Source organism: Eutrigla gurnardus, assembly GCF_963514095.1.
Source record: "Eutrigla gurnardus genome assembly, chromosome: 23".
Lineage (NCBI taxonomy): Eukaryota > Metazoa > Chordata > Actinopteri > Perciformes > Triglidae > Eutrigla > Eutrigla gurnardus.
Genome location: NC_139934.1, coordinates 1,660,179 through 1,685,110, shown reverse-complemented (window position 1 = coordinate 1,685,110; position 24,932 = coordinate 1,660,179). Strand labels below are relative to the sequence as shown.

Below are 24,932 nucleotides of genomic sequence, written 5' to 3'. Positions count from 1 at the left end.
GTGGCGTTTGGTGTGAACACAACACGACATCTTTACAGCCACGAAGAAACAAACGCTACGTCCTGATTAGAATCGGATTTCAGTCATGAACACGTTCAAATCTGGAGCAGCTGAGTTACTGAAGACATACTCACACTTCATCAGACCAGGTCTCAGTCTCTGCTGTCCCCCATGGTCCACCCTGCAGGAAGACATGCAAACACCAGGAAACATGAAGCCCAGCTCCTCAGTCAGAGACTGTTGTCCATCTGTCCTCACCTGAGAGTCCAGTCTGATGTCTGTCCATCTGTCCTCACCTGAGAGTCCAGTCTGATGTCTGTCCATCTGTCCTCACCTGAGAGTCCAGTCTGATGTCTGTCCATCTGTCCTCACCTGAGAGTGTCCAGTCTGATGTCTGTCCATCTGTCCTCACCTGAGAGTGTCCATTCTGATGTCTGTCCACCTGTCCTCACCTGAGAGTGTCCAGTCTGATGTCTGTCCATCTGTCCTCACCTGAGAGTCTCCAGTCTGATGTCTGTCCATCTGTCCTCACCTGAGTCTCCAGTCTGATGTCTGTCCATCTGTCCTCACCTGAGAGTCCAGTCTGATGTCTGTCCATCTGTCCTCACCTGAGAGAGTCCAGTCTGATGTCTGTCCACCTGTCCTCACCTGAGAGTGTCCAGTCTGATGTCTGTCCACCTGTCCTCACCTGAGAGTCCAGTCTGATGTCTGTCCTCACCTGAGAGAGTCCAGTCTGATGTCTTTCCATCTGTCCTCACCTGAGAGTCCAGTCTGATGTCTGTCCATCTGTCCTCACCTGAGAGTGTCCAGTCTGATGTCTGTCCACCTGTCCTCACCTGAGAGAGTCCAGTCTGATGTCTTTCCATCTGTCCTCACCTGAAAGTCCAGTCTGATGTCTGTCCATCTGTCCTCACCTGAGAGTCCAGTCTGATTTCTTTCCATCTGTCCTCACCTGAGAGTGTCCAGTCTCCTGTCTGTCCACCTGTCCTCACCTGAGAGTGTCCAGTCTCCAGTGTGGACCCTCCAGTCCAGCAGACAGCAGCTTGACTCCTGTGTCTCCTGGATGATTGTAGCTCAGGTCCAGCTGTCTCAGATAGGAGGGGTTGGAGTCCAGAGCTGAGGCCAGAGAAGAACAGCCGTCCTCTGTGATGAGACAACCTGACAGACTGAAGACACACACTACTGTCACTTCTGGGGACTTTACATAGACTTATGTCCATTTGTCCACTTTTTAAAATGAGAAGAAGTGATATTTGTCTTTTGTTGTGTTGATGTTGTTCTGGGTGGGATAAGCGTGGCTGAGTGATGGACAGAGACGGACAGAGGAGGACGTTAAAGAAAGACAAGAGACGAGATGAAATGATTGAGAGAGAAATTGAAGCGTTAGAACTCAACTCAACTTTATTTATATAGCACTTTAAAACAACCGTAGTTGAAAACAGAGTGCTGTACAGAGACATAAAACAATGAAAACACTCAAATAAATAAAACAGACAGTAAAACAGGTGTTTCATTGTTTTTAAAAGCAATTAGAAACAATAAAACACTAAATCAAAGCAGGGCCATAAACACACTAAAACAGGAGTAAAGTCTCATGTGGAGTTGAAAGCCAGGGAGTAAAAATGGGTTTTAAGACTGGTTTTAAAAATGGACAGTGAGGAGGCTTGTCTAATGTGCAATGGTAGCTCGTTCCAGAGTTTTGGGGCAGCAGTGGAGAAAGCTCTGTCCCCTCTGAGCTTCCTTTTGGACCTCGGTACCTCCAGGAGCAGCAGGTCAGCTGACCTGAGGCACCGAGCAGGAGGGTAGGGTTGAAGGAGCTCAGAGAGGTAAGGGGGGGCGAGACCATTTAAAGACTTAAAAACAAATAAAAGAATCTTAAAATGGACTCTAAAATGCACAGGCAGCCAGTGGAGGGAGGCCAGGACTGGAGTTATGTGCTCCCTCTTACGCGCTCCAGTTAGGAGGCGAGCGGCTGCATTTTGCACCAGCTGGAGACGTGCGAGGGAGGACTGGCTGGCTCCACAATAAAGTGCATTACAGTAATCCAGCCCAGATGTTATGAAGGCCTGGATTACTGTCTCAAAGTGCTTTTGTGCAACGAAAGGCTTCACCTTTGCCAGCTGCCTGATCTGAAAGAAGCTGGACTTCAATACTGAACTAATTTGCCGATCCAATTTAAAATCACTGTCCATTTTAAAACCCAAGCTTGTGACTGTTGGCTTTCCATAGTCTGTCAAAGGGCCCAAGTCAATGGGCGAGGGTTCACGAGAGCTGCTGGGGCCAAACCATCACTTCTGTTTTATTTTGGTTCAAATTTAAACAGTTCAAGGCCATCCAGGCTTTGATGTCTTGGAGACATGACAGAAGGGGTGTGAGGGAGAAACCATTTCTTAGAAAGAGAAGAACAACAGTAGAAACAGTCTATGTGGTCTGTCTTCAGACCTGGTGTGCCAACAAAGACCTGGGCCCTCATTTATAAAACTGCGTAGGATCCTTACTAAAAGTGTACGTACGCCAAAAAGCCAAAGTTTGCGTGCGCCAAACAAAAATCTGATTTATAAAACTGTGCGCACGCAAGCTGTACATAATGTTTCCTTTATAAATCACAGGATCACCTACAAGTGTGCGTACCTGAGTCCCGCCCTGTACACGCCCACATTTTACTATGTTAATGAGCCGGCATGCAATCGTTTCCGTGGGGTGAATCACGGCGACAGGTCAGGAAAAAGCAAAGAAACGTAACTTTTCAGAAACGGAGAAAGAGACACTTGTTGGGGAGGTGGAGGCCCGGACAATAATTTAATTTAGTGGCCACAGCAGCGGGATCACGAATAAAAAGACGCAGTGCGAAGGCAACACATTGCTGCTGCTGTCAACGGCGTCAGCTGGACGGAGCGGACGGTGATCTGAAGGTAAATGACATCTTTCTGCTCCTAACATGGATTTAATGTATTGCTAGAGTATTTGAGGAAGTTTGATTTTGATGTGACTTTGACGGGGATTGTGTCCGAAAAGGAGGGAGAAACAGACGCGACTGAGACCAGAGGGATAAGGGTGAACAGATTTTAAACTTTTATTGTATATAAAACAAAACGTTAAATAGTTTCTGTCCTTCCAGAGTCTGCAGCGTGTGGCGTAGAGGAGGGTGATGTGAGGAGGGTGATGTGAGGAGGGTGATGTGAGGAGGGTGACGGTGAGGAGGGTAATGTGAGGAGGGTGATGTGAGGAGGGTGATGTGAGGAGGGTGACGTGAGGAGGGTGATGTGAGGAGGGTGACGGAGAGGAGGGTGATGTGAGGAGGGTGATGTGAGGAGGGTGACGGTGAGGAGGGTGATGTGAGGAGGGTGACGTGAGGAGGGTGATGTGAGGAGGGTGATGTGAGGAGGGTGACGGTGAGGAGGGTGATGTGAGGAGGGTGATGTGAGGAGGGTGACGGTGAGGAGGGTGATGTGAGGAGGGTGACGGTGAGGAGGGTGATGTGAGGAGGGTGATGTGAGGAGGGTGATGTGAGGAGGGTGATGTGAGGAGGGTGATGTGAGGAGGGTGACGGGCCCTCGGCACAGCGTCCGGGTCCAGTGCAAAGCAGCAGCGCACCCCGGACGCATGGCACATCAAGCGGTCGGGTGAGCACTGATGCCGTCCTGCAACTTCAGCGAGACACAATCACCGCCATCAACAACGTTGCAGATGAGCTACGGCAAACGCGCACTGTGATTAATAAAATACTACGTTTACAATGAACATTGATTGTTGTCTTCCTTATCTTACAAACGCAGCATAACATCCTCACGGATTCTTGCGCCCTGTTGATACCCCTCCAGTCGGGCAGGGGGCCGAGGCTCATCATGCTGGGGTCTCTACCACCTTTGCCGGGTGGTAGATTCTGCCTCCTGAAGTTCGGTAAAGTTGCGCTCTCCACGCTCCACGACTGAGCGCGCACGAGCGTGGCACTCATTATAGCGCATTTCCTCTGCGCTCTGGTGGTTTAAAGACGAGGATAAGTGTAACAATTATACGATGGCTTAATGGCTGTATGTATGTGTGTTGATGATGTATGCACATAAATAAGGAGAATGTTTAGTTATTCCCGCTGTGTTCTACAGGGATCTAATGGAAGGTATTTATACTGTATTACATGCATTTGGGCCGTCTCCTCCTCCTGCGGTGACAGCGCTGATTCAATATTTCAAAATGATTTTGATTTAAGATACAAGTCAGATTTTAAAAGAAGGTGTTAATATGAAAAAAACTATCACTCATTAAAAGCGTCAAAAACATTGCTGGAGTTCATCATGATAACGCAGATCTAACGTATGATATGGAGTGTAATTAAATGTGTGCGAGTCATCAAAAATATATAGTTCTTCTCACGTTTACTGCTGGTTCCCTCCCAGTCTCCAGAATGTGCGTACCGGTACGCACGCCTCAGAGTTTGCTTACGGGTACGCACACTTTCCCCTCAAGTTTGGTTTTTATACATCACAACATTTGCGTGGAAAGTGGCGTACGCACGTTTCCAGCCCCGTTTTGTGCGTACGCAAGCTTTATAAATGAGGGCCCAGGTATTGATTTTAAACCATCTAGCAAAGAAAAAAGGCTGGAATTCAATAACATTTCAACAATGTTTATAGTTTTCATATTGAACTGGAGGAATTATGAATAACAAGGACTCTGATAATAACAGTAAAATACAAAACACAGCTTTGAAAATGTGCTTCTTAAGAGTCTCAGAACATATGAGGCATTCAGGTGTTCAACTGGAAGAAAAGAGTCTGTCTTGATTCAAAGCTCTGTTCTCACTGTCAGCGTTCCTCTTTGAGAGCAGCCGTGTGAACTTATCTATCGGCTCTAGATCTCACCCACCTGACTGACGTTTATCACCTCCACTCTCTGATCCATCTGTCAGCTGTCAGTGAGTCTCCTCAGTTGTCACCATAGAAACGTCACTCACAGAAACTCCAGTTTGCACAGATTTGATTAAGTTCAGAGTTAACGTTTCACCCCGTTGCATTACTGGGTAATTTAGTGTTTGTGAGTAGCAACCAGTGAGATGATTTAGCCTCCAACCATCTGAACCAGTGTAGTGATGCTAACGCTGCAGCAGTAAAATGGAAACGCTCCGTCATCATTTCATAATTCTCAATGATCTATCAGTTATGGGTCTGGGTCCAGATAGGATGGGGTCTGGGTCTGGATCTGGGCCAAGCTCCACCTCTTAGTGACCCTTGCTATAGAGCCTTTTACAGTCATTGTCATCATAAATGTGTGTGCACATGTTGGTGTTAAAATGGCGTTTTGTCTCCGCCGTGCAGACGAGTTAGAAGCTTTAAACTTTGAATTAAAACTGTCAGCAGCATCAAAATGTCTGCTTGGTTCATGTTCAGTTGTCAGAGTTGATATTCCAATCAGGCATCAACCTCTGGTTCAGAGAAGTGAAGTCAAGCCTGAAGGTCCTTAAAGCTGCATTCTCTCTGCTGGCCACTAGGGGGTGTTTCCATGAATAATATGTCTTCATTGCATCTGCATAGCTTTGAGTCTGCATGTGGGTCCTCCCTGCTGCTTCAGCCACCGTGACAAGAATATTAGTTCATTTCATATAAAACTCAATAAACTCAACTGTATAGAAAGTGGTTCAAACTGGCTCCACCTTGACAGCAGAGACAGTCTGGTGTTGGAGTTCAGGCTCACATGTTCATGGAGTGACGTTCACAAACGTAGACTGACGTTTGCAACAGCATTTATAAACACCAGGTGGATTTATAAAACTATTAAAACATGGAACGGCAGGGAAAAGAGAAACAAGAGGTTTGTTTTGTTCTTTTGCTGGCAAGTCGTTAGCAGCAGAAACAGTATTTCATCACCATGGTAACAGATTAGTAGCAAACGTGTCTTTTTAGGAATACGTGAATATAAATAACTGAATATTTGGTGCATGTAAACACATCATTGAAAGCTTCATAGGTAAACTTCTCAAAGTAGTTGAATCTGACCTGAGAGTTTCCAGTCGACAGTGTGGACTCTCCAGGCCAGCAGACAGCAGCTTCACTCCTGAATCCTGCAGGTCGTTGGTACTCAGGTCCAGGTCTCTTAGACTGGAGGACTGGGAGCTGAGAACTGAGGACAGACCTTCACAGCTTCTCTCTGAGAGGTTACAGCCACTGAGTCTGAAGAGGAACCAGAAATTAGTGATGAAACAATTACAAACAACTGTTCATCCCCTCAGGTTCTAACTGACATTATTATCCTAATGAAGTTAATGATGTTTAACATGTTTGTTCATCAGGTTATTGTTGCAGCTGGGTGGCGTATTAGGCTCCATGGTGAGGTTAACGTCACACTGTGCCATCTGTTTATTTCTGTCTGAGTCTTCTTTCAAGACTCTCACTGACTCCGTTTCACCAATCAAACGCAGCCAGGCAGTCACATGACGGCACACAAACTCTCCACGCCCGGTTATAGATAGAACTCTTTTAACGTGTTTTAATTCTAAATCCTTGTCATTCAGAGACAAATGTGCATAAATATGCAAGTGTATGTGCAATCATTTATGGAGGAGTCACAATATACCGCCCACTTTTGGAAATCCCCCGACTTTTACCGTCTAAAGTCAGTGAATCTGTCGATCCTATTTAAGTTTCACTTTCAGTTGTGAATCAGTTCCTTTCTGAATGTTTCTGATGTGAGATTCTGTTTGTAGCTGCTCATCACGCAGATTCTTGTGGGTCGAGTCATTCTTATGTCGACAAAACTCAGAGAAAAGTTAGAATAAATGTCTTCAACATGACTATCCATCACTGTGTGTGTGTGTGTGTGTGTGTGTGTCTGTGTGTGTGTGTGTGTGTGTATCTGTGTGTGTGTCTGTGTGTGTGTGTGTATCTGTGTGTGTGTGTGTGTGTGTGTGTGTGTGTGTGTGTGTGTGTGTGTGTGTATCTGTGTGTGTGTGTGTATCTGTGTGTGTGTGTGTGTGTGTGTGTGTGTGTGTGTGTGTGTGTGTATATATGTGTGTGTGTGTGTGTGTGTGTGTGTGTGTGTGTGTGTATATATGTGTGTGTGTGTGTGTGTGTGTGTGTGTGTGTGTATCTGTGTGTGTGTGTGTGTGTGTGTGTGTGTGTGTGTGTGTGTGTGTGTGTGTGTGTGTGTGTGTATATATGTGTGTGTGTGTGTGTGTGTGTGTGTGTGTGTGTGTGTGTGTATCTGTGTGTGTGTGTGTGTGTGTGTGTGTGTGTGTGTGTGTGTGTGTGTGTGTGTGTGTATATATGTGTGTGTGTGTGTGTGTGTGTGTGTGTGTGTATCTGTGTGTGTGTGTGTATCTGTGTGTGTGTGTGTGTGTGTGTGTGTGTGTGTGTGTGTGTGTGTGTGTGTATATATGTGTGTGTGTGTGTGTGTGTGTGTGTGTGTGTGTGTGTGTATCTGTGTGTGTGTGTGTATCTGTGTGTGTGTGTGTGTGTGTGTGTGTGTGTGTGTGTGTGTGTGTATCTGTGTGTGTGTGTGTGTGTGTGTGTGTGTGTGTGTGTGTGTGTGTGTGTGTGTGTGTGTGTGTGTGTGTGTATCTGTGTGTGTGTGTGTGTGTGTGTGTGTGTGTGTGTGTAACTGTCTAAAACACAGCAGAAAGTAGGACTAGCTTGTGTTCATTTAACGTCATGTGACTCGTGAGTGGTGGCACGAGCCCTAGCAGTAGCGTACCTTCTGTTGGGGAGATGGGTCCGTGAACGCTGCGGCCATCAGACTTTCGTGTTGAAGTCGACACCCGGAAAACGGATAACGAGTCGTTTCCCGTTTTACGCTTCAAAATAAAAGAACGAAACACGGAAATGACTCGTATCCCGTTATTCGTTTTAAAATCGGAAAACGAGAAACGGAAAACGACTCGTTAACTGATATTAGATATTGTGTTCATGAATGGGATTCGGGGATGAAATAGTGCCATTTCTCATTCCAGATTTTGCCTTTACGTCTTTTTTAATGACCCGGAAGGCGCCGTGTTATGCAGCGTGAACACTTGATCTGCTCCGTAGACCGATTACAATGTCTTTATCTGAATATTCAGATTTTAGAACAGCCAGGAGGTCGAGCGGGAGGTCTTGTGGTGATCTAGCCCAGCATGAGTGACCACTCTGGTCTCCTGCGAGGCTTTTCAAAACGTGAGCGTCAGACGCTGTCGGAGCGTTTATGAACAGTGTTTTAGAGCTCCTCCTATAGGCTTTCAGCTAATCCGGACCATGCAGTCATACAGCCTCACACGAATGGGCCTTTTGTTCATTAATCACACATCTGGACACATCTGAACGGATAACATATACTTATTATACTAATAATGAATAGTTATTAAATGCTCACATACGAGGTCAACGATAATGACAGGACTATGATTGCTACAGAGATCACAGCAACTTAAAGCTGTCTGTCTGGGCAGAAATCTTTCAGTCCCTGCTCAGAGCACCACCGGCTCCTCTCGGAAAAGCCTCGCAGGAGACCAGAGTGGTCACTCAGTGCTGGGCTCGATCACCACAAGACCTCCCACTCGACCTCCTGGCTGTTATAAAACACATGACATAACACGTCATTAACTGGTAGAGCTGCTGACTTCTTGTCTAAACGTAAAGGAATCTTTCCTGTAAGAAATGAAGCAAAGTGGAGAGCAGGTGAGGGGTTAGTCCTCCTTCCACCAGCGGAGAATGAGACTCCTTCATTATGTTTTGGTCAACGAGGTCAGAGAACAACATTTGTCTGTCTCTCTCTTCCAAACAGTCGGTGCTTTATTCTTCTTTGTAAATATCACAATGAACCCTGAATTCTGATGTTTCACCACCTGCGTTCAGCTCACTGCCACTTTCACTGATGTGGCGTTTGTCCACGGTGCTGCAGGACTAATGGCATCCAGGGCCCACTTTTTCAGAAGGAATCCCGTTGGATTTAGGATTTCTGATTGGATTAAATATTGAAAATGGGTTTTTCAAAAGGAAAAACGGATTCTGAAATCAGATCACGTAATCCAACCTTGGTTTTGATCTGGATCAAACCTTCAGTCTGTGTTGTTCAGTTTAGTACAGTAATATAATGTAAACACAGCACACATTATTAGGCCACATTTGAATACAGTAAGGTAAAAAAAAATTATAATTCCACAAAATGAATATAACAAAAATAAATGCTGATATTTTTTGTGAATGTCATTTATCACAGTCAGAGATGAACCAATCAAAAGTAGTTCCTTATTGCAGAACAACAAATAGAAATGGGGTATTTTCTATTTGGTTGTTGTACTGGATATTTAGTCTTTTTATTTGATTGTTTCCTGATTTAAATCATATTGAAAATATCCACGACATGCTTTGTTTTTTATCAAATGAAACGATGAGACAATTTTACACTTCCGTTCAGGGGCGGTTTGTTTATTACACACTACCAACGGGGAAAAGGAGGGAACTTTTTTATAACCAATTCTATCACAGCAAGTCGTTATCAGTGAAGTTTGATCTGCCAAATATATCATATATCAATATATGTATATCTATATATCTATATATCTATATATATGTACCATGGAAAAGGTTGTTGGGGACATGTCTGTAATACATTACAATAATACTTATAATATGTTTTAATCTCATTCTGTTGGTTAATAACATTAGCATTATGATGCCTTTTATAACTAGAAAATGCATTTCCTGCAGAAAATGCGTGGAAATGCTTTAATGCTGAAGCAACACTGCAAAAAAAAGCTGAATATTTGAAGAAAATATTAAAAAAGCTGAATATTTGAAGAGAATATTAAAAAAAGCTGAATATGTGCAAAAGTATAATTAAGCTGGATGCTCAACGGCACCTCGGCAGAGCCCAGGAGGTGAACTGGCACCTCTCCATTCTTGGTCCATACAGGGACTCGAACCGGCGACCCTACGGTTCCCAGTTGAGTTGTGTGAAGAGTGCCCTAATGATGTTATCACATGTGAGCAACAGTAAAACGTTCATCACAGTCAGGCTTGCTGGGGGCAGGCTTTGGTAGCTAAGCAACCAGGGCCAGATGGAGCCCACCAATCAGAGCAGAGCAATCAACCGCAGCTGGTCCTGTGACGTGTCTGTCCTGTCTGTCTGTCTGTCTGTCTGTCTGTCTGTCTGTCAGGTGTGTGTTTGTGTGTGTCTGTCTGTCTGTCTTCTTTGAAAAACTACAACTCCCACTGACTGCTCCTGTCGGCCAATCAGAGCGCACCTGCTGTCACTTCTGAGTGAGAGAGAGAGAGATAGACAGACATTTTAAAGTTTAAATGGAGTTTCTAGGTGAAAGTATGCCTGAGCAGACGATGTTTGACAAAAAAAACTACAACTCCCACTGACTGCTCCTGTCTGCTGCTCCTGTCTAGATCTCACGAGTGTTAAGGATGGACGAACCCTCGGTGCTGTGTCTGCTCCGTAAGTACCGCCGTGTCTTTGATGCAACGACATCTAATTCAACGATGCTCATCCTGTTTGACCATCCTGTTTCTATCCTGCATATAAACACCAGCCTGCTCTGTTGTTGTGTCCTTCCTCTTCAGTTCTGGCCTCGCTGCTGAGCTGCTCCACAGGCCGAGGTCAGGAAACGCTCAAAACATTGTTGATTGTCCACAAACCTGAAAATGATTCATCTCCACCCCCCGGGGGGCTGGAAGGGGAAATAAGTGCAAAGGGGAACTCAAGGGGAAATCAAAGATGGTGTCATTTCATAGACTGTAAACAAGATGTCGGGGTAGTCGTCGTCATCGTACGACGGCGTATATAAGGCTGACTGTAGAAAATAAAACAAAATAAATGGAGCTGAAAGAGGGGGGCAATATTCAGAGAAAAAAGTGGCAAATTGTCTGACAGTCTGGTCTGGTCTCTGGACTAATGTGAGCTACTATCTAGACTCTGGGGGACCACAGACAGTCTCTGGTTCCTCCACATAGTCTGGTCTGGTCTCTGGACTTATGTGGGCTACTATCTAGTCCTCTGGGGGACCACAGACAGTCTCTGGTTCCTCCACATAGTCTGGTCTGGTCTCTGGACTTATGTGGGCTACTATCTAGTCCTCTGGGGGACCACAGACAGTCTCTGGTTCCTCCACATAGTCTGGTCTGGTCTCTGGACTAATGTGGTCTACTATCTAGTCCTCTGGGGGACCACAGACAGTCTCTGGTTCCTCCACATAGTCTGGTCTGGTCTCTGGACTAATGTGGGCTACTATCTAGTCCTCTGGGGGACCACAGACAGTCTCTGGTTCCTCCACATAGTCTGGTCTGGTCTCTGGACTAATGTGGTCTACTATCTAGTCCTCTGGGGGACCACAGACCCAGGAGATGATACGATTAGCTCTGTGAAACCCATCTGGTCATTCAAAGAAAACTCTTACTCTTCCAGCCTCTCTGACGGCGAGTCCCAGCAGCTCTCAGCTGTTTGAAGGAAAGTCCTTCTCTCTGAGCTGTGAGGACGACGGGGGTCCAGCTGGATGGACTCTGTGGAGGACCACAAGACACGAAACCAGGACTAAGTGTGATTACTGGGGGAAACCTGCTGGTTCTTCCTGCACCCTCAGCCACATTGTCCCAGTGGACAGTGGAGTTTACTGGTGTGAGTCCGGAGACGGAGAAACCAGTAACACCATCAACATCACCGTCACTGGTAAGATCACACAATCCAAAATAAAAGTCGTCCCGCCAGAGTAAAGGTCTCGTTGTCAGCTGGACTTCTGTGTCTGTGTTGAGGTGGACCGGTGATCCTGCAGAGTCCAGTCCTCCCTGTGATGGAGGGACATGAGGTCACTCTGTCCTGCAGGACAAACCCGACCTCCGACCTCCCAGCTGGTTTCTACAAGGATGGCTCCCTCATCGGGACTGAGCCTACAGGTCACATGACCATCCAGCATGTGTCCAGGTCTGACGAGGGCCTCTACACGTGTACCGTCAGTGACGGAGAGTCTCCGCCCAGCTGGGTCACGGTCACAGGTGAGCAGGTCAAAGGTCATCTTTGAGTCCAGCAGTTCATTCATCCAGATATTCACCTGAAGAGGTGGGATTTCTGTCTGCAGGTAAACCTGCAACCGTGGCCCCGCCCTCTTCGTCAGCCCCGCCCCCTGACTCAGAACCCCTCCACCTCGTGTTCAGACTGGTCTGCCACCTGGTGGTGTTCTGTCCATACTGCATCTCCACTCTCCTCATGGTGTCTTTATATCGACAGAGAACCACAGGTATCAATCAATCAATCAATCAATCAATCAATCAATCAATCAATCAATCAATCTGTTTTTTGTCATGCTTACCCTTCTTTTAATATTGCTTATCAAACTCCTCTGACAGGAAATCGCCTTCCCGTCTCCGTGGCAACAGTGCCACCCAACGACGGCGAGCAGAGCTCGGCTGATGACTATGATGACGTTGTGGCGGTCAGCACCGAGCATCACTTCTGAGCTGCAGAGACAGAAGCTGTGTCCTAATTATAATACATTATATTTTATATATATATATATTATATTTTATATTATGACGGAGGATACGCTTCATGATGTATTTCAGGCTGAGAGAATTTATTCTGCTGCATCTCCCGCTTCTTATCCACTCATAGACGGCTGGCGGCGACCTTTGGTTCTGAAAAGTGAAGCCAATGCTGAAGTGCCTCAAACTTACATTCACTCTGCTCTCTACATCGCATCTTTGTCATTCTGAATATTTTCAATAAAGCTTTGTTTGTTTGTTTCAGTAGCGTTGCCTGATATCTCACCGTTCTCTAGAGATGAGACAACGTAAAGTTAACAGTCTCGTTAAAAGTGAAGCTAACGCTGAAGTGCCTTTGAACTTTCATTCTCTCTGCTGGCCAAACATCGATTCTGTCCAAGAAACGCCGACAGAAGCCGAGGACACGGAAACGTAGCACCAAACGTTAATGCTGAATGTTAACGAGAAATGATTACGATGAACTTCTACGTCTTCGTTGCCCTTAAAAAAAGATGTTTCAAAACCCAGTGAGACTGAATTATGAATACAATTTAAAAATAGAATAAAAGCTTGAATCCCTAATTATATGGATTTGTAATATCTTAGTTATGTAGATCAAAGACCTCAAGACTGTTAGGATCCAAACGATGGTGGGTTAATACTGAATTCTTTGTTCGTTAAGCTACTATTGTTAATAAAGTTTTACATGCCTACACACTCACTAAAAAGCATTTTTACATTTTATAGGATTTAAATAATAATATTTGAATACAATCTATTTGACTCTAAAGGGTTTGGATTATATGATAATAGGTTAATTGATGACTCTAAATGTCCCGTAGGTGTGAATGTGAGCGTGAATGGTTGTTTGTCTCTACATGTTAGCCCTGTGATAGACTGGTGACCTGTCCAGGGTGAACCGGCTCCACCCCCCCCCCCCCCTCGATAAGCGGTAGAAAAGGGATGGATGGGTTTGGAATCATTGTGTTGTTCCTGATTCTACCACTAGGGGTCACCCTAGTCATTTATGATGTCTCAGTACTGTGCTGGATTAAGGAACTAAGTAATGGAATATAATACATAGTGATGAATATTATATTCCATTTCTGAAATGCTACACAAAGTTAACAAATCAAAAGCAATTACTAAATTATTAGTTAAACTATTCAGACGGACCAGGTTCACTTTTCTTTTCTTACTTTATTGACAAAATAAAATAACAGAAAAGCACTAAAACAACACATGTACAAATAAATCAAAACAAAACAAACAAGTTCAGAAATGATGCTCGGTGGTGATGTCATCGTACGGTTCCTCATCATCCTCGCCGGGTGGAGGCGTCGCCATGGAAACGTGCCGCTTCCTTCCTGCCCGAGTGAATTTGATCAAATTGAAGCACGTTGTGATGTCAGACATTGACCGATTGATTTATTCAAATAACTACTATGGTTGCTATGACAACACAAAGATTGGCCTGCTGATGATGTTGATTTATTCTACTCCCATTATTTCTTATTTCTCCGCTGCAGACTCATCAGAAGGTCGGTGTTACCTGCGGGCCTGTGGCGATACATTCTCACCAAGAGGACGGTGGAGATGCAGTACGGGCAGAAGACCACCAGGTGGCACATCACTCTCACCACAGACATGGAGGAGTGGGCCACGCTCCGAAGTTCTAGAAAAATGAAAAAACACACATATATATATATATATATATATATATATATATATATATATATATATATATATATATATATATACTGTATATATACTGTATATATATATAGCCAGAGGAGTCGCCCCCTGATGGCTAGCAGAGAGAATGCAAGCTTAAGGCACTTCGGTATTTGGCTTCACTTCGCAGAACCGGAGGTTTACGCCAAGTTCGGCTCCTAACCTCTGCTTTTTGGTGCTTTTTTTGGTACGATAAGGAAGGTAACTTTTTCATTCATTACGTTGAGAGGAATTTGATTTGATGGTTGTAAAGATTAGCTCTCGACCTTCTCCAGCTCCGATCGATGGATGTCATGATATTATTGCTTGAAAGTGGTTTAAACAGTCGCCGAACGCTCCGATATTCATGAAGGAATTAGAAACGTAGCTGCTGACTCAGCACTTCCTCACCTGTGACAAACAGCCAGCTGGGTGGAGATTCGCCGCCGCCACCGACGGTACACGTGTAGAGGCCTTCGTCAGACTTGGAAACCTGGTGGATGGTCATGTGACCTGTAGGCTCAGCACTGACCAAGGAGCCATCTTTATAGAAATCAGCTGGGAGGCTGGAGGACCTGTTAGTCTTACAGGCCAGCTTGACCTCATGACCCTCCATCACAGGGAGGACTGGAGTCTGCAGGATCACCGGCGTACCTGGAGACACGTGGAAGTGTGTATGAAGGAGAAATATAATGCAATTAAAAAAAGAATTCCAAAACATCCATCTTTGAAGAGTCCAGAAAAGAGGAAGGATCATGTAAATCTCTAGTTGCTCCTACTGTGCACTGTGATGTTGATGGAGTTGCTCCGCTGCCTCGCCGGAGACTCACACCAGTAGATGGCGTTGTCCGTCTGCTTGGCCGACCCGAGTTGGCAGCCAGCGGACGTCGGTGTCCCCCATCCCGCCCCACAGGCGGACATCTTGGTCCTGGCTGTGAGGTCGCGGGTGGGGGTCATTGACCGGATGACCTTCCACCCGCGAAAGCTGGCGTTACCGCTGCAACTCAGAGACATGTTAAGCTAACTAGCGCACAGCCGGCTCATTAGCTTGGTAATTCCACCATGCCTAAGTGCTACAGTGGCAGAAAATGAGCTGACTCACTCCCCTCCGTTCTGGAGAGGGACGAGCTAGCTAGCTAGCTCACTAACTAGCCAGATATCAGTTAGCCAGTTTCCATTTCTATGACTTTGACATTGTCCTCTTGACTGATGTCGACCTGGTTGTGTCCCCCCCCCCTCGGAGGCAACCACGAGGCTCAGAAACAACATGGCGGCTCCCCACGTCCTCCATGAAAGCGGAGCGGGGCGAGGCGACATGCGGCCGGCCGGCGGGCGGCTGACGGGGGTGGAGGAGCTGCGGGGTGGACCGCTGCGGGCGGCTGCGGTTCGAATCTGTTAGTTCTAAAAAGAAGGGAGCGAGACTTAAATAGGACCACGCCTAGACCAGCCCCCAAGCCGCGTCCCACGCCGCTCCCACACCCCCAACCTGGTCCACCCCAACCCCCATACAGTGATGGCCGACCCTGGCTTCACTTGGATCCTGGTGGCGTTTTACCGCCACCTGCTGGTGGAAAGCAGAGTTTCAGTTAAAAAAGTTTTTTTTACATTTATAATTCAATTTATTTTCAATGCATCTCAGTTCATGAACCTTGATTAAACACGTAATAATAATAATAATTATATAAATATATATATTATAAAATAAAAACGTTTTATAAAGTGCTTTTCCGGGTGCTCAAAGAAGCCTTACAACAAAAAACTAAATCAAACAAAACAAAAAACAACAGAACAAACCAGAGGGGTATTCCATCAAACTAGCTAAGTGCAAAGCCGGGCTAATTTGGATAAACCTCGCTACCTTTAGCGAGAGTTGCGTTCCATCAACGTGACTTGAGGCACTCTCCGCTAAGTAACCATGGGAATTTATCCCACCAAACTAGCCTGCTCCGGGGCAGGCTAACCATCAGGCTTACTTTAGCGGGGGTTTCAGAGAAGTCCGTCTGTCGGAAACAACTGGACCAGCAGAAGGTTCCGCCAAGCCTAGTCCTCGTGATTTCATCACGTGAAAGACCAAAAATGACCAAAATTACATATATGAAGTACAAACAGACTATATTTTCATCAAGCGTCTAAAAATACACGCTTGCAACTAAAAAAATATGAATAAATCGTTTATTTTGTTTAAGACCGACTGGCCATATAATTATTAAAAGCCCCCAGTTGGGTGAGTGGTGATGCTCCTGCCCCCGAACGTGGGCATCCCAGGTTCACATCCCGGTGATGACATCACGTGTGTTTTTTGCCTGTATAATTGTCTTTAGATCAGAGAATTAGACCAACATTTTACCTTAACTATGATAAATATGTCATACAATTCCCCCAGAACCCAAATATAATAATAGAACCCAAACATGATAGGCATAAAGATGTTATTATTAATAGCATGTTATAGATCCCAATGACAAAGGCATTGCTGCATGCAATTTACAGCCTCATACATTCCTTTCAGGTGAGTTCATTAATAAGTTCATTGAATGTGTTCATTAAATTGTTGAGATAAATGTGTTGATCAATGTAGATGAATTTACTAGGCCTATCTAAAAGAGAGAGAGAGAGACAGAGAGAGAGAGAGAGAGAGAGAGAGAGAGAGAGAGGTCCGGCCAAAGAAAGAAGTTTCTCAAACTTCCATAGTCAGGAATTGAACCGTGGCCGGCTGCATGCAAAGCCGGCACGTTACCTCTACACTATCCTCACGTCCGTGAAGTTGTTGTCAGTATTATATTAGAACATGTTACTCTTAAAGGTACTTCTGTATTTAATCGCTCGGCACTTCTTGCCCAAGCAGCCTCGTGGTTTTTATTGATCACTACAGTATTCCCTTTTTGGGTCGAGGCTCGTGATTATACCTGCCCATGTGGGCTGGGCTCTCCAGAGGGCATAGAAGTCGGCCCTCTGCATAGCCTCTCTCTCTCTCAGCTGGCTCCAGACCCTTGATTGTTCCTTCCTTTGTTTGGTTTGTGGCACTATACAGCACACATCTCACCATATTGTCCACACATCCACACACTGCTGACATGACTGACTCCTTTTCTTACCTACACACCACATTCATTTCTAAATAAGTTCATTTACTTTTGTCAAATAAAAGTACCTTTTTGGTGCTTTATCTGTGTGTCGCCTCCCTCCTTGTTGCCACCTTAGAGCCAGGTGGTAACAATACCCAGACACGTTCACATGCATCGTGCAGCCGTCTTCCTCAGCTGGTCTGTGTATCTCCCAACATCACCCAAGAGCAAGCGTTATAAAGCGTTGATGAATGGAAAATCACAGCTGCAGCATCATCATAGTTTATAATTCCTCAGTGGATTTAGCAGGAGCATCTTCTCCAACAATGAAGAAACAGTTTAATATGTTTTTTTATTTGTAATATGTTAAATACATGATGTTTTCTATTCTAATCTGTGTGTGCTCTGTGTTTCATGTTGATGGTTTTCACTGGACAGCAACTAGTTGCTCCAGTCACTAATGCATGTTCCTCAACACGACAAGGTTCAGTCTAAAGACAAAGCCATCCCGATATACTCCATTCATTTAAGTACATTTACACAAGCATGAATACATTTACAACAAGTACAAGGAGGAATGAACCTGACGGATTACAAACTGCTATGTTTTCATTCACATCTTTGCATCGACTCTGAATGTAATCACACCGCTTTGTGTTTGTTGTGAACAGTTTCAGAGACACAGAGACACTGATCCAGGCCAGACTGTAAACCCAGGATAAAGAGGTTCAGTGAATGTGGTGTTGAAGGTGTGGAGGTGGATCAGTTTGTTAGAGGAGACTTTGTAGAAGGTCAGAGTGCCAGCAGGACAGTCCAAGTACACTGCTACCACACCAGAGGGGGGGGAGGAGATGTCTGTTCGCTTGTTATTGTGACAGACAGAGTAATCACCACCATCATAACAACCCAGACTCCAGGACTGATCATTACATCCAAACCCAGAGTCGTCTCCTCTCCTCTTGATTCCTCTGTAACTCACTGATATATCAACCCTTCCTCTCCACTGGACCTCCCAGTAACAGCGACCAGTCAGACCGTCTCTACACAGCAGCTGAGGCCATGAGACAAATCTGTCTGGATGATCTGGATATGACTGGTCGTCGTACACACGTGTCACCTTCCTGTTGTTGTCGTCCAGTTTGAGGTTTCTGCTGACTGTGTTTGTGTCCAGTTCCAGTTCACAGACATCTGATGGAGAGAACAAACACAATGCAGCTAAAGGTTATTGTTGGAGACAGTTGGGTGTTTTTTGTTTGTGTTTTAAAGCTTAATAAATATACTTTGGGTATTAGTATATGACATCACAAGGGGGCGGTAACTTGATGGTGATGGTCACGTCATACATTTCATTGATAAATAGACACCGGTGTGTAGTGGTGTGTGTTTTGTTGGATCACAGAGAAAAACACAGTGTTGGGGAACTAGCAGGAGCAGATTCAGTTATTAATAGATCATTATTAATATCAATACTCAGTCTCAATATAAAGGAGTTTGTACTCAAATGCCAATAATTAATAACTATTAGAATATGAGTACAAACAGTTGAAGGATTAGTGAATTCTTCACAGAGAAGAGGTTGATATCATTCATTCTTATACAACATTAATAAACACAGCAGTATGTTCATAAGGGGTTTATTAACAATAAACAAAGAAACATACACTAAGTCCAAGTGGCCTATCTCACTAAATACTATACAAGTGTGTGTGTGTGTGTGTGTGTGTGTGTGTGTGTGTGTGTGTGTGTGTGTGTGTGTGTGTGTGTGTGTGGGTGTGGACCAGTCAGCCATGTGGAGTGGGGGTGTTCTTTGTGGGAGGCCGTGTGGTCCTGCCTGGAGAACAGGTTTCTATATATGTGTATAATTAGTGTAATATATGTAGAGCCGTTAGGAAAGTTGGATCAGTGAGAACGAACCTGTCTGTTCTGGATCACTGACGATCAACAGACTAAACAAAAACACCACAAAATGACATCGTTGGTCCTAAAAATATCACAGTTTGGCCTTAAATTACTAAAGATTGAAACCAGACCAACCTGTGGTCTGGTCTCTGGACTAATGTGAGCTACTATCTAGACCTCTGGGGGACCACAGACAGTCTCTGGTTCCTCCACACAGTCTGGTCTGGTCTCTGGACTAATGTGGTCTACTATCTAGACCTCTGGGGGACCACAGACAGTCTCTGGTTCCTCCACATAGTCTGGTCTGGTCTCTGGACTAATGTGAGCTACTATCTAGACCTCTGGGGGACCACAGACAGTCTCTGGTTCCTCCACACAGTCTGGTCTGGTCTCTGGACTAATGTGGTCTACTATCTAGACCTCTGGGGGACCACAGACAGTCTCTGGTTCCTCCACATAGTCTGGTCTCTGGACTAATGTGAGCTACTATCTAGACCTCTGGGGGACCACAGACAGTCTCTGGTTCCTTCACATAGTCTGGTCTGGTCTCTGGACTCATGTGGTCTACTATCTAGACCTCTGGGGGACCACAGACAGTCTCTGGTTCCTCCACACAGTCTGGTCTGGTCTTTGGACTAATGTGAGCTACTATCTAGACCTCTGGGGGACCACAGACAGTCTCTGGTTCCTCCACACAGTCTGGTCTGGTCTCTGGACTAATGTGGGCTACTATCTAGACCTCTGGGGGATCACAGACAGTCTCTGGTTCCTCCACATAGTCTGGTCTGGTCTCTGGACTAATGTGGGCTACTATCTAGACCTCTGGGGGATCACAGACAGTCTCTGGTTCCTCCACATAGTCTGGTCTCTGGACTAATGTGAGCTACTATCTAGACCTCTGGGGGACCACAGACAGTCTCTGGTTCCTCCACATAGTCTGGTCTGGTCTCTGGACTAATGTGAGCTACTATCTAGACCTCTGGGGGACCACAGACAGTCTCTGGTTCCTCCACATAGTCTGGTCTGGTCTCTGGACTAATGTGAGCTACTATCTAGACCTCTAGGGAACCACAGACAGTCTCTGGTTCCTCCACATAGTCTGGTCTCTGGACTAATGTGAGCTACTATCTAGACCTTTGGGGGACCACAGACAGTCTCTGGTTCCTCCACACAGTCTGGTCTGGTCTCTGGACTAATGTGAGCTACTATCTAGACCTCTGGGGGACCACAGACAGTCTCTGGTTCCTCCACATAGTCTGGTCTGGTCTCTGGACTAATGTGGTCTACTATCTAGACCTCTGGGGACCACAGACAGTCTCTGGTTCCTCCACATAGTCTGGTCTGGTCTCTGGACTCATGTGAGCTACTATCTAGACCTCTAGGGGACCACAGACCCAGGAGACAACATCTGGGTCCTCCATTTAGGATTCAGGGACGTCAGGACGACAGGAGGACCATCTCAACGCTGAGACGCTTTAGAGACACAGAGTCTCAGGAACTTCTCTCTTCACTTCAAATATTTAAACTCACACAAACACCACAACAACGGGAATGTTGGGTATTCGCCTCCGTTGCCGTCCGGCAGGAATTGGCGTCCGTTTGCGTCTCTGCGTTGACTTTGTGTGGAATTGAAGGTGAAAATGTGGCGTTTGGTGTGAACACAACACGACATCTTTACAGCCACGAAGAAACAAACGCTACGTCCTGATTAGAATCGGATTTCAGTCATGAACACGTTCAAATCTGGAGCAGCTGAGTTACTGAAGACATACTCACACTTCATCAGACCAGGTCTCAGTCTCTGCTGTCCCCCATGGTCCACCCTGCAGGAAGACATGCAAACACCAGGAAACATGAAGCCCAGCTCCTCAGTCAGAGACTGTTGTCCATCTGTCCTCACCTGAGAGTCCAGTCTGATGTCTGTCCATCTGTCCTCACATGACAGTGTCCAGTCTGATGTCTGTCCATCTGTCCTCACCTGAGAGTGTCCAGTCTGATGTCTGTCCATTTGTCCTCACCTGAGAGTCCAGTCTGATGTCTGTCCATCTGTCCTCACCTGAGTGTCCAGTCTGATGTCTGTCCATCTGTCCTCACCTGAGAGTCCAGTCTGATGTCTGTCCATCTGTCCTCACCTGAGAGTGTCCAGTCTGATGTCTGTCCATCTGTCCTCACCTGAGAGTGTCCATTCTGATGTCTGTCCACCTGTCCTCACCTGAGAGTGTCCAGTCTGATGTCTGTCCATCTGTCCTCACCTGAGAGTCTCCAGTCTGATGTCTGTCCATCTGTCCTCACCTGAGTCTCCAGTCTGATGTCTGTCCATCTGTCCTCACCTGAGAGTCCAGTCTGATGTCTGTCCATCTGTCCTCACCTGAGAGAGTCCAGTCTGATGTCTGTCCACCTGTCCTCACCTGAGAGTGTCCAGTCTGATGTCTGTCCACCTGTCCTCACCTGAGAGAGTCCAGTCTGATGTCTTTCCATCTGTCCTCACCTGAGAGTGTCCAGTCTGATGTCTGTCCATCTGTCCTCACCTGAGAGTGTCCAGTCTGATGTCTGTCCACCTGTCCTCACCTGAGAGAGTCCAGTCTGATGTCTTTCCATCTGTCCTCACCTGAAAGTCCAGTCTGATGTCTGTCCATCTGTCCTCACCTGAGAGTGTCCAGTCTGATGTCTGTCCACCTGTCCTCACCTGAGAGTGTCCAGTCTCCAATGTGGACCCTCCAGTCCAGCAGACAGCAGCTTGACTCCTGAGTCTCCTGGATGATTGTAGCTCAGGTCCAGCTGTCTCAGATAGGAGGGGTTGGAGTCCAGAGCTGAGGCCAGAGAAGAACAGCCGTCCTCTGTGATGAGACAACCTGACAGACTGAAGACACACACTACTGTCACTTCTGGGGACTTTACATAGACTTATGTCCATTTGTCCACTTTTTAAAATGAGAAGAAGTGATATTTGTCTTTTGTTGTGTTGATGTTGTTCTGGGTGGGATAAGCGTGGCTGAGTGATGGACAGAGACGGACAGAGGAGGACGTTAAAAGAAAGACAAGAGACGAGCTGAAATGATTGAGAGAGAAATTGAAGCGTTAGAACTCAACTCAACTTTATTTATATAGCACTTTAAAACAACCGTAGTTGAAAACAGAGTGCTGTACAGAGACATAAAACAATGAAAACACTCAAATAAATAAAACAGACAGTAAAACAGGTGTTTCATTGTTTTTAAAAGCAATTAGAAACAATAAAACAGTAAATCAAAGCAGGGCCATAAACACACTAAAACAGGAGTAAAGTCTCATGTGGAGTTGAAAGCCAGGGAGTAAAAATGGGTTTTAAGACTGGTTTTAAAAATGGACAGTGAGGAGGCTTGTCTAATGTGCAATGGTAGCTCGTTCCAGAGTTTTGGGGCAGCAGTGGAGAAAGCTCTGTCCCCTCTGAGCTTCCTTTTGGACCTCGGTACCTCCAGGAGCAGCAGGTCAGCTGACCTGAGGCACCGAGCAGGAGGGTAGGGTTGAAGGAGCTCAGAGAGGTAAGGGGGGGCGAGACCATTTAAAGACTTAAAAACAAATAAAAGAATCTTAAAATGGACTCTAAAATGCACAGGCAGCCAGTGGAGGGAGGCCAGGACTGGAGTTATGTGCTCCCTCTTACGCGCTCCAGTTAGGAGGCGAGCGGCTGCATTTTGCACCAGCTGGAGACGTGCGAGGGAGGACTGGCTGGCTCCACAATAAAGTGCATTACAGTAATCCAGCCCAGATGTTATGAAGGCCTGGATTACTGTCTCAAAGTGCTTTTGTGCAACGAAAGGCTTCACCTTTGCCAGCTGCCTGATCTGAAAGAAGCTGGACTTCAATACTGAACTAATTTGCCGATCCAATTTAAAATCACTGTCCATTTTAAAACCCAAGCTTGTGACTGTTGGCTTTCCATAATCTGTCAAAGGGCCCAAGTCAATGGGCGAGGGTTCACGAAAGCTGCTGGGGCCAAACCATCACTTCTGTTTTATTTTGGTTCAAATTTAGTTTTAAAAACAGTTCAAGGCCTTCCAGGCTTTGATGTCTTGGAGACATGACAGAAGGGGTGTGAGGGAGAAACCATTTGTTAGAAAGAGAAGAACAACAGTAGAAACAGTCTATGTGGTCTGTCTTCAGACCTGGTGTGCCAACAAAGATCTGGGCCCTCATTTATAAAACTGTGCGTAGGATCCTAACTAAAAGTGTACGTACGCCAAAAAGCCAAAGTTTGCGTGCGCCAAACAAAAATCTGATTTATAAAACTGTGCGCACGCAAGCTGTACGCAATGTTCCCTTTATAAATCACAGGATCACCTACAAGTGTGCGTACCTGAGTCCCGCCCTGTACACGCCCACATTTTACTATGTTAATGAGCCGGCATGCAATCGTTTCCGTGTGGTGAATCACGGCGACAGGTCAGGAAAAAGCAAAGAAACGTAACTTTTCAGAAACGGAGAAAGAGACACTTGTTGGGGAGGTGGAGGCCCGGACAATAATTTAATTTAGTGGCCACAGCAGCGGGATCACGAATAAAAAGACGCAGTGCGAAGGCAACACATTGCTGCTGCAGTCAACGGCGTCAGCTGGACGGAGCGGACGGTGATCTGAAGGTAAATGACATCTTTCTGCTCCTAACATGGATTTAATGTATTGCTAGAGTATTTGAGGAAGTTTGATTTTGATGTGACTTTGACGGGGATTGTGTCCGAAAAGGAGGGAGAAACAGACGTGAGACCAGAGGGATAAGGGTGAACAGATTTTAAACTTTTATTGTATATAAAACAAAACGTTAAATGGTTTCTGTCCTTCCAGAGTCTGCAGCGTGTGGTGTAGAGGAGGGTGACGGTGAGGAGGGTGATGTGAGGAGGGTGATGTGAGGAGGGTGATGTGAGGAGGGTGATGTGAGGAGGGTGATGTGAGGAGGGTGACGGTGAGGAGGGTGACGGTGAGGAGGGTGATGTGAGGAGGGTGACGTGAGGAGGGTGATGTGAGGAGGGTGACGTGAGGAGGGTGATGTGAGGAGGGTGACGGTGAGGAGGGTGATGTGAGGAGGGTGACGGTGAGGAGGGTGACGTGAGGAGGGTGATGTGAGGAGGGTGATGTGAGGAGGGTGATGTGAGGAGGGTGATGTGAGGAGGGTGACGGTGAGGAGGGTGACGGTGAGGAGGGTGATGTGAGGAGGGTGATGTGAGGAGGGTGATGTGAGGAGGGTGACGGTGAGGAGGGTGATGTGAGGAGGGTGATGTGAGGAGGGTGATGTGAGGAGGGTGATGTGAGGAGGGTGACGGTGAGGAGGGTGACGTGAGGAGGGTGATGTGAGGAGGGTGACGGTGAGGAGGGTGACGGTGAGGAGGGTGATGTGAGGAGGGTGACGGTGAGGAGGGTGATGTGAGGAGGGTGACGTGAGGAGGGTGATGTGAGGAGGGTGACGGTGAGGAGGGTGATGTGAGGAGGGTGATGTGAGGAGGGTGATGTGAGGAGGGTGATGTGAGGAGGGTGATGTGAGGAGGGTGATGTGAGGAGGGTGACGGTGAGGAGGGTGACGGTGAGGAGGGTGATGTGAGGAGGGTGATGTGAGGAGGGTGACGGTGAGGAGGGTGACGGTGAGGAGGGTGATGTGAGGAGGGTGATGTGAGGAGGGTGACGGTGAGGAGGGTGATGTGAGGAGGGTGATGTGAGGAGGGTGACGGTGAGGAGGGTGACGTGAGGAGGGTGATGTGAGGAGGGTGACGGTGAGGAGGGTGATGTGAGGAGGGTGATGTGAGGAGGGTGATGTGAGGAGGGTGACGGTGAGGAGGGTGA

At 46.2% G+C, this 24,932-nt stretch overlaps 3 protein-coding genes across 7 annotated transcripts in view; 1 reads left to right on the top strand and 2 right to left on the bottom strand.

Moving 5' to 3' along the window:
- The window catches only part of LOC311008804 (uncharacterized protein), a 248,110-nt gene that overhangs the window by 81,390 nt on the left and 141,788 nt on the right, over positions 1-24,932 (bottom strand). The gene's annotated exons all lie outside the window — the stretch shown is intronic.
- LOC311009027 (vascular cell adhesion protein 1-like) lies at positions 10,380-12,581 on the top strand (the record flags this gene model as incomplete). The annotated part of the gene is made up of 6 exons (XM_084003003.1): positions 10,380-10,410; positions 10,536-10,600; positions 11,358-11,637; positions 11,721-11,960; positions 12,044-12,202; positions 12,312-12,581. The coding sequence occupies 6 exons, from the start codon at positions 10,380-10,382 to the stop codon at positions 12,419-12,421; spliced, it is 885 nt and encodes a 294-aa protein (XP_083859129.1). The 3' UTR covers positions 12,422-12,581.
- Positions 13,677-15,383, bottom strand: LOC311008833 (sialoadhesin-like). Its single transcript, XM_084002751.1, has 4 exons — positions 14,939-15,383; positions 14,571-14,813; positions 13,999-14,121; positions 13,677-13,813 (listed from the first exon to the last, which is right to left on the bottom strand). Exons 1-4 carry the CDS (start codon positions 15,171-15,173, stop codon positions 13,722-13,724), a joined length of 693 nt encoding a protein of 230 aa, XP_083858877.1. The 5' UTR covers positions 15,174-15,383; the 3' UTR covers positions 13,677-13,721.

Excerpts from the sequence above, each read along its gene's own strand:
- LOC311008833 (XM_084002751.1), bottom strand. The coding sequence starts at position 15,173 with ATGTCTCTGAGTTGCAGCGGTAACGCCAGCTTTCGCGGGTGGAAGGTC. Across the intron at positions 14,122-14,570 it reads CAGCTGGCTGTTTGTCACAG|AACTTCGGAGCGTGGCCCAC; the intron begins GTGAGGAAGTGC and ends TCATTTTTCTAG. Across the intron at positions 13,814-13,998 it reads GTATCGCCACAGGCCCGCAG|GAAGGAAGCGGCACGTTTCC; the intron begins GTAACACCGACC and ends TCACTCGGGCAG.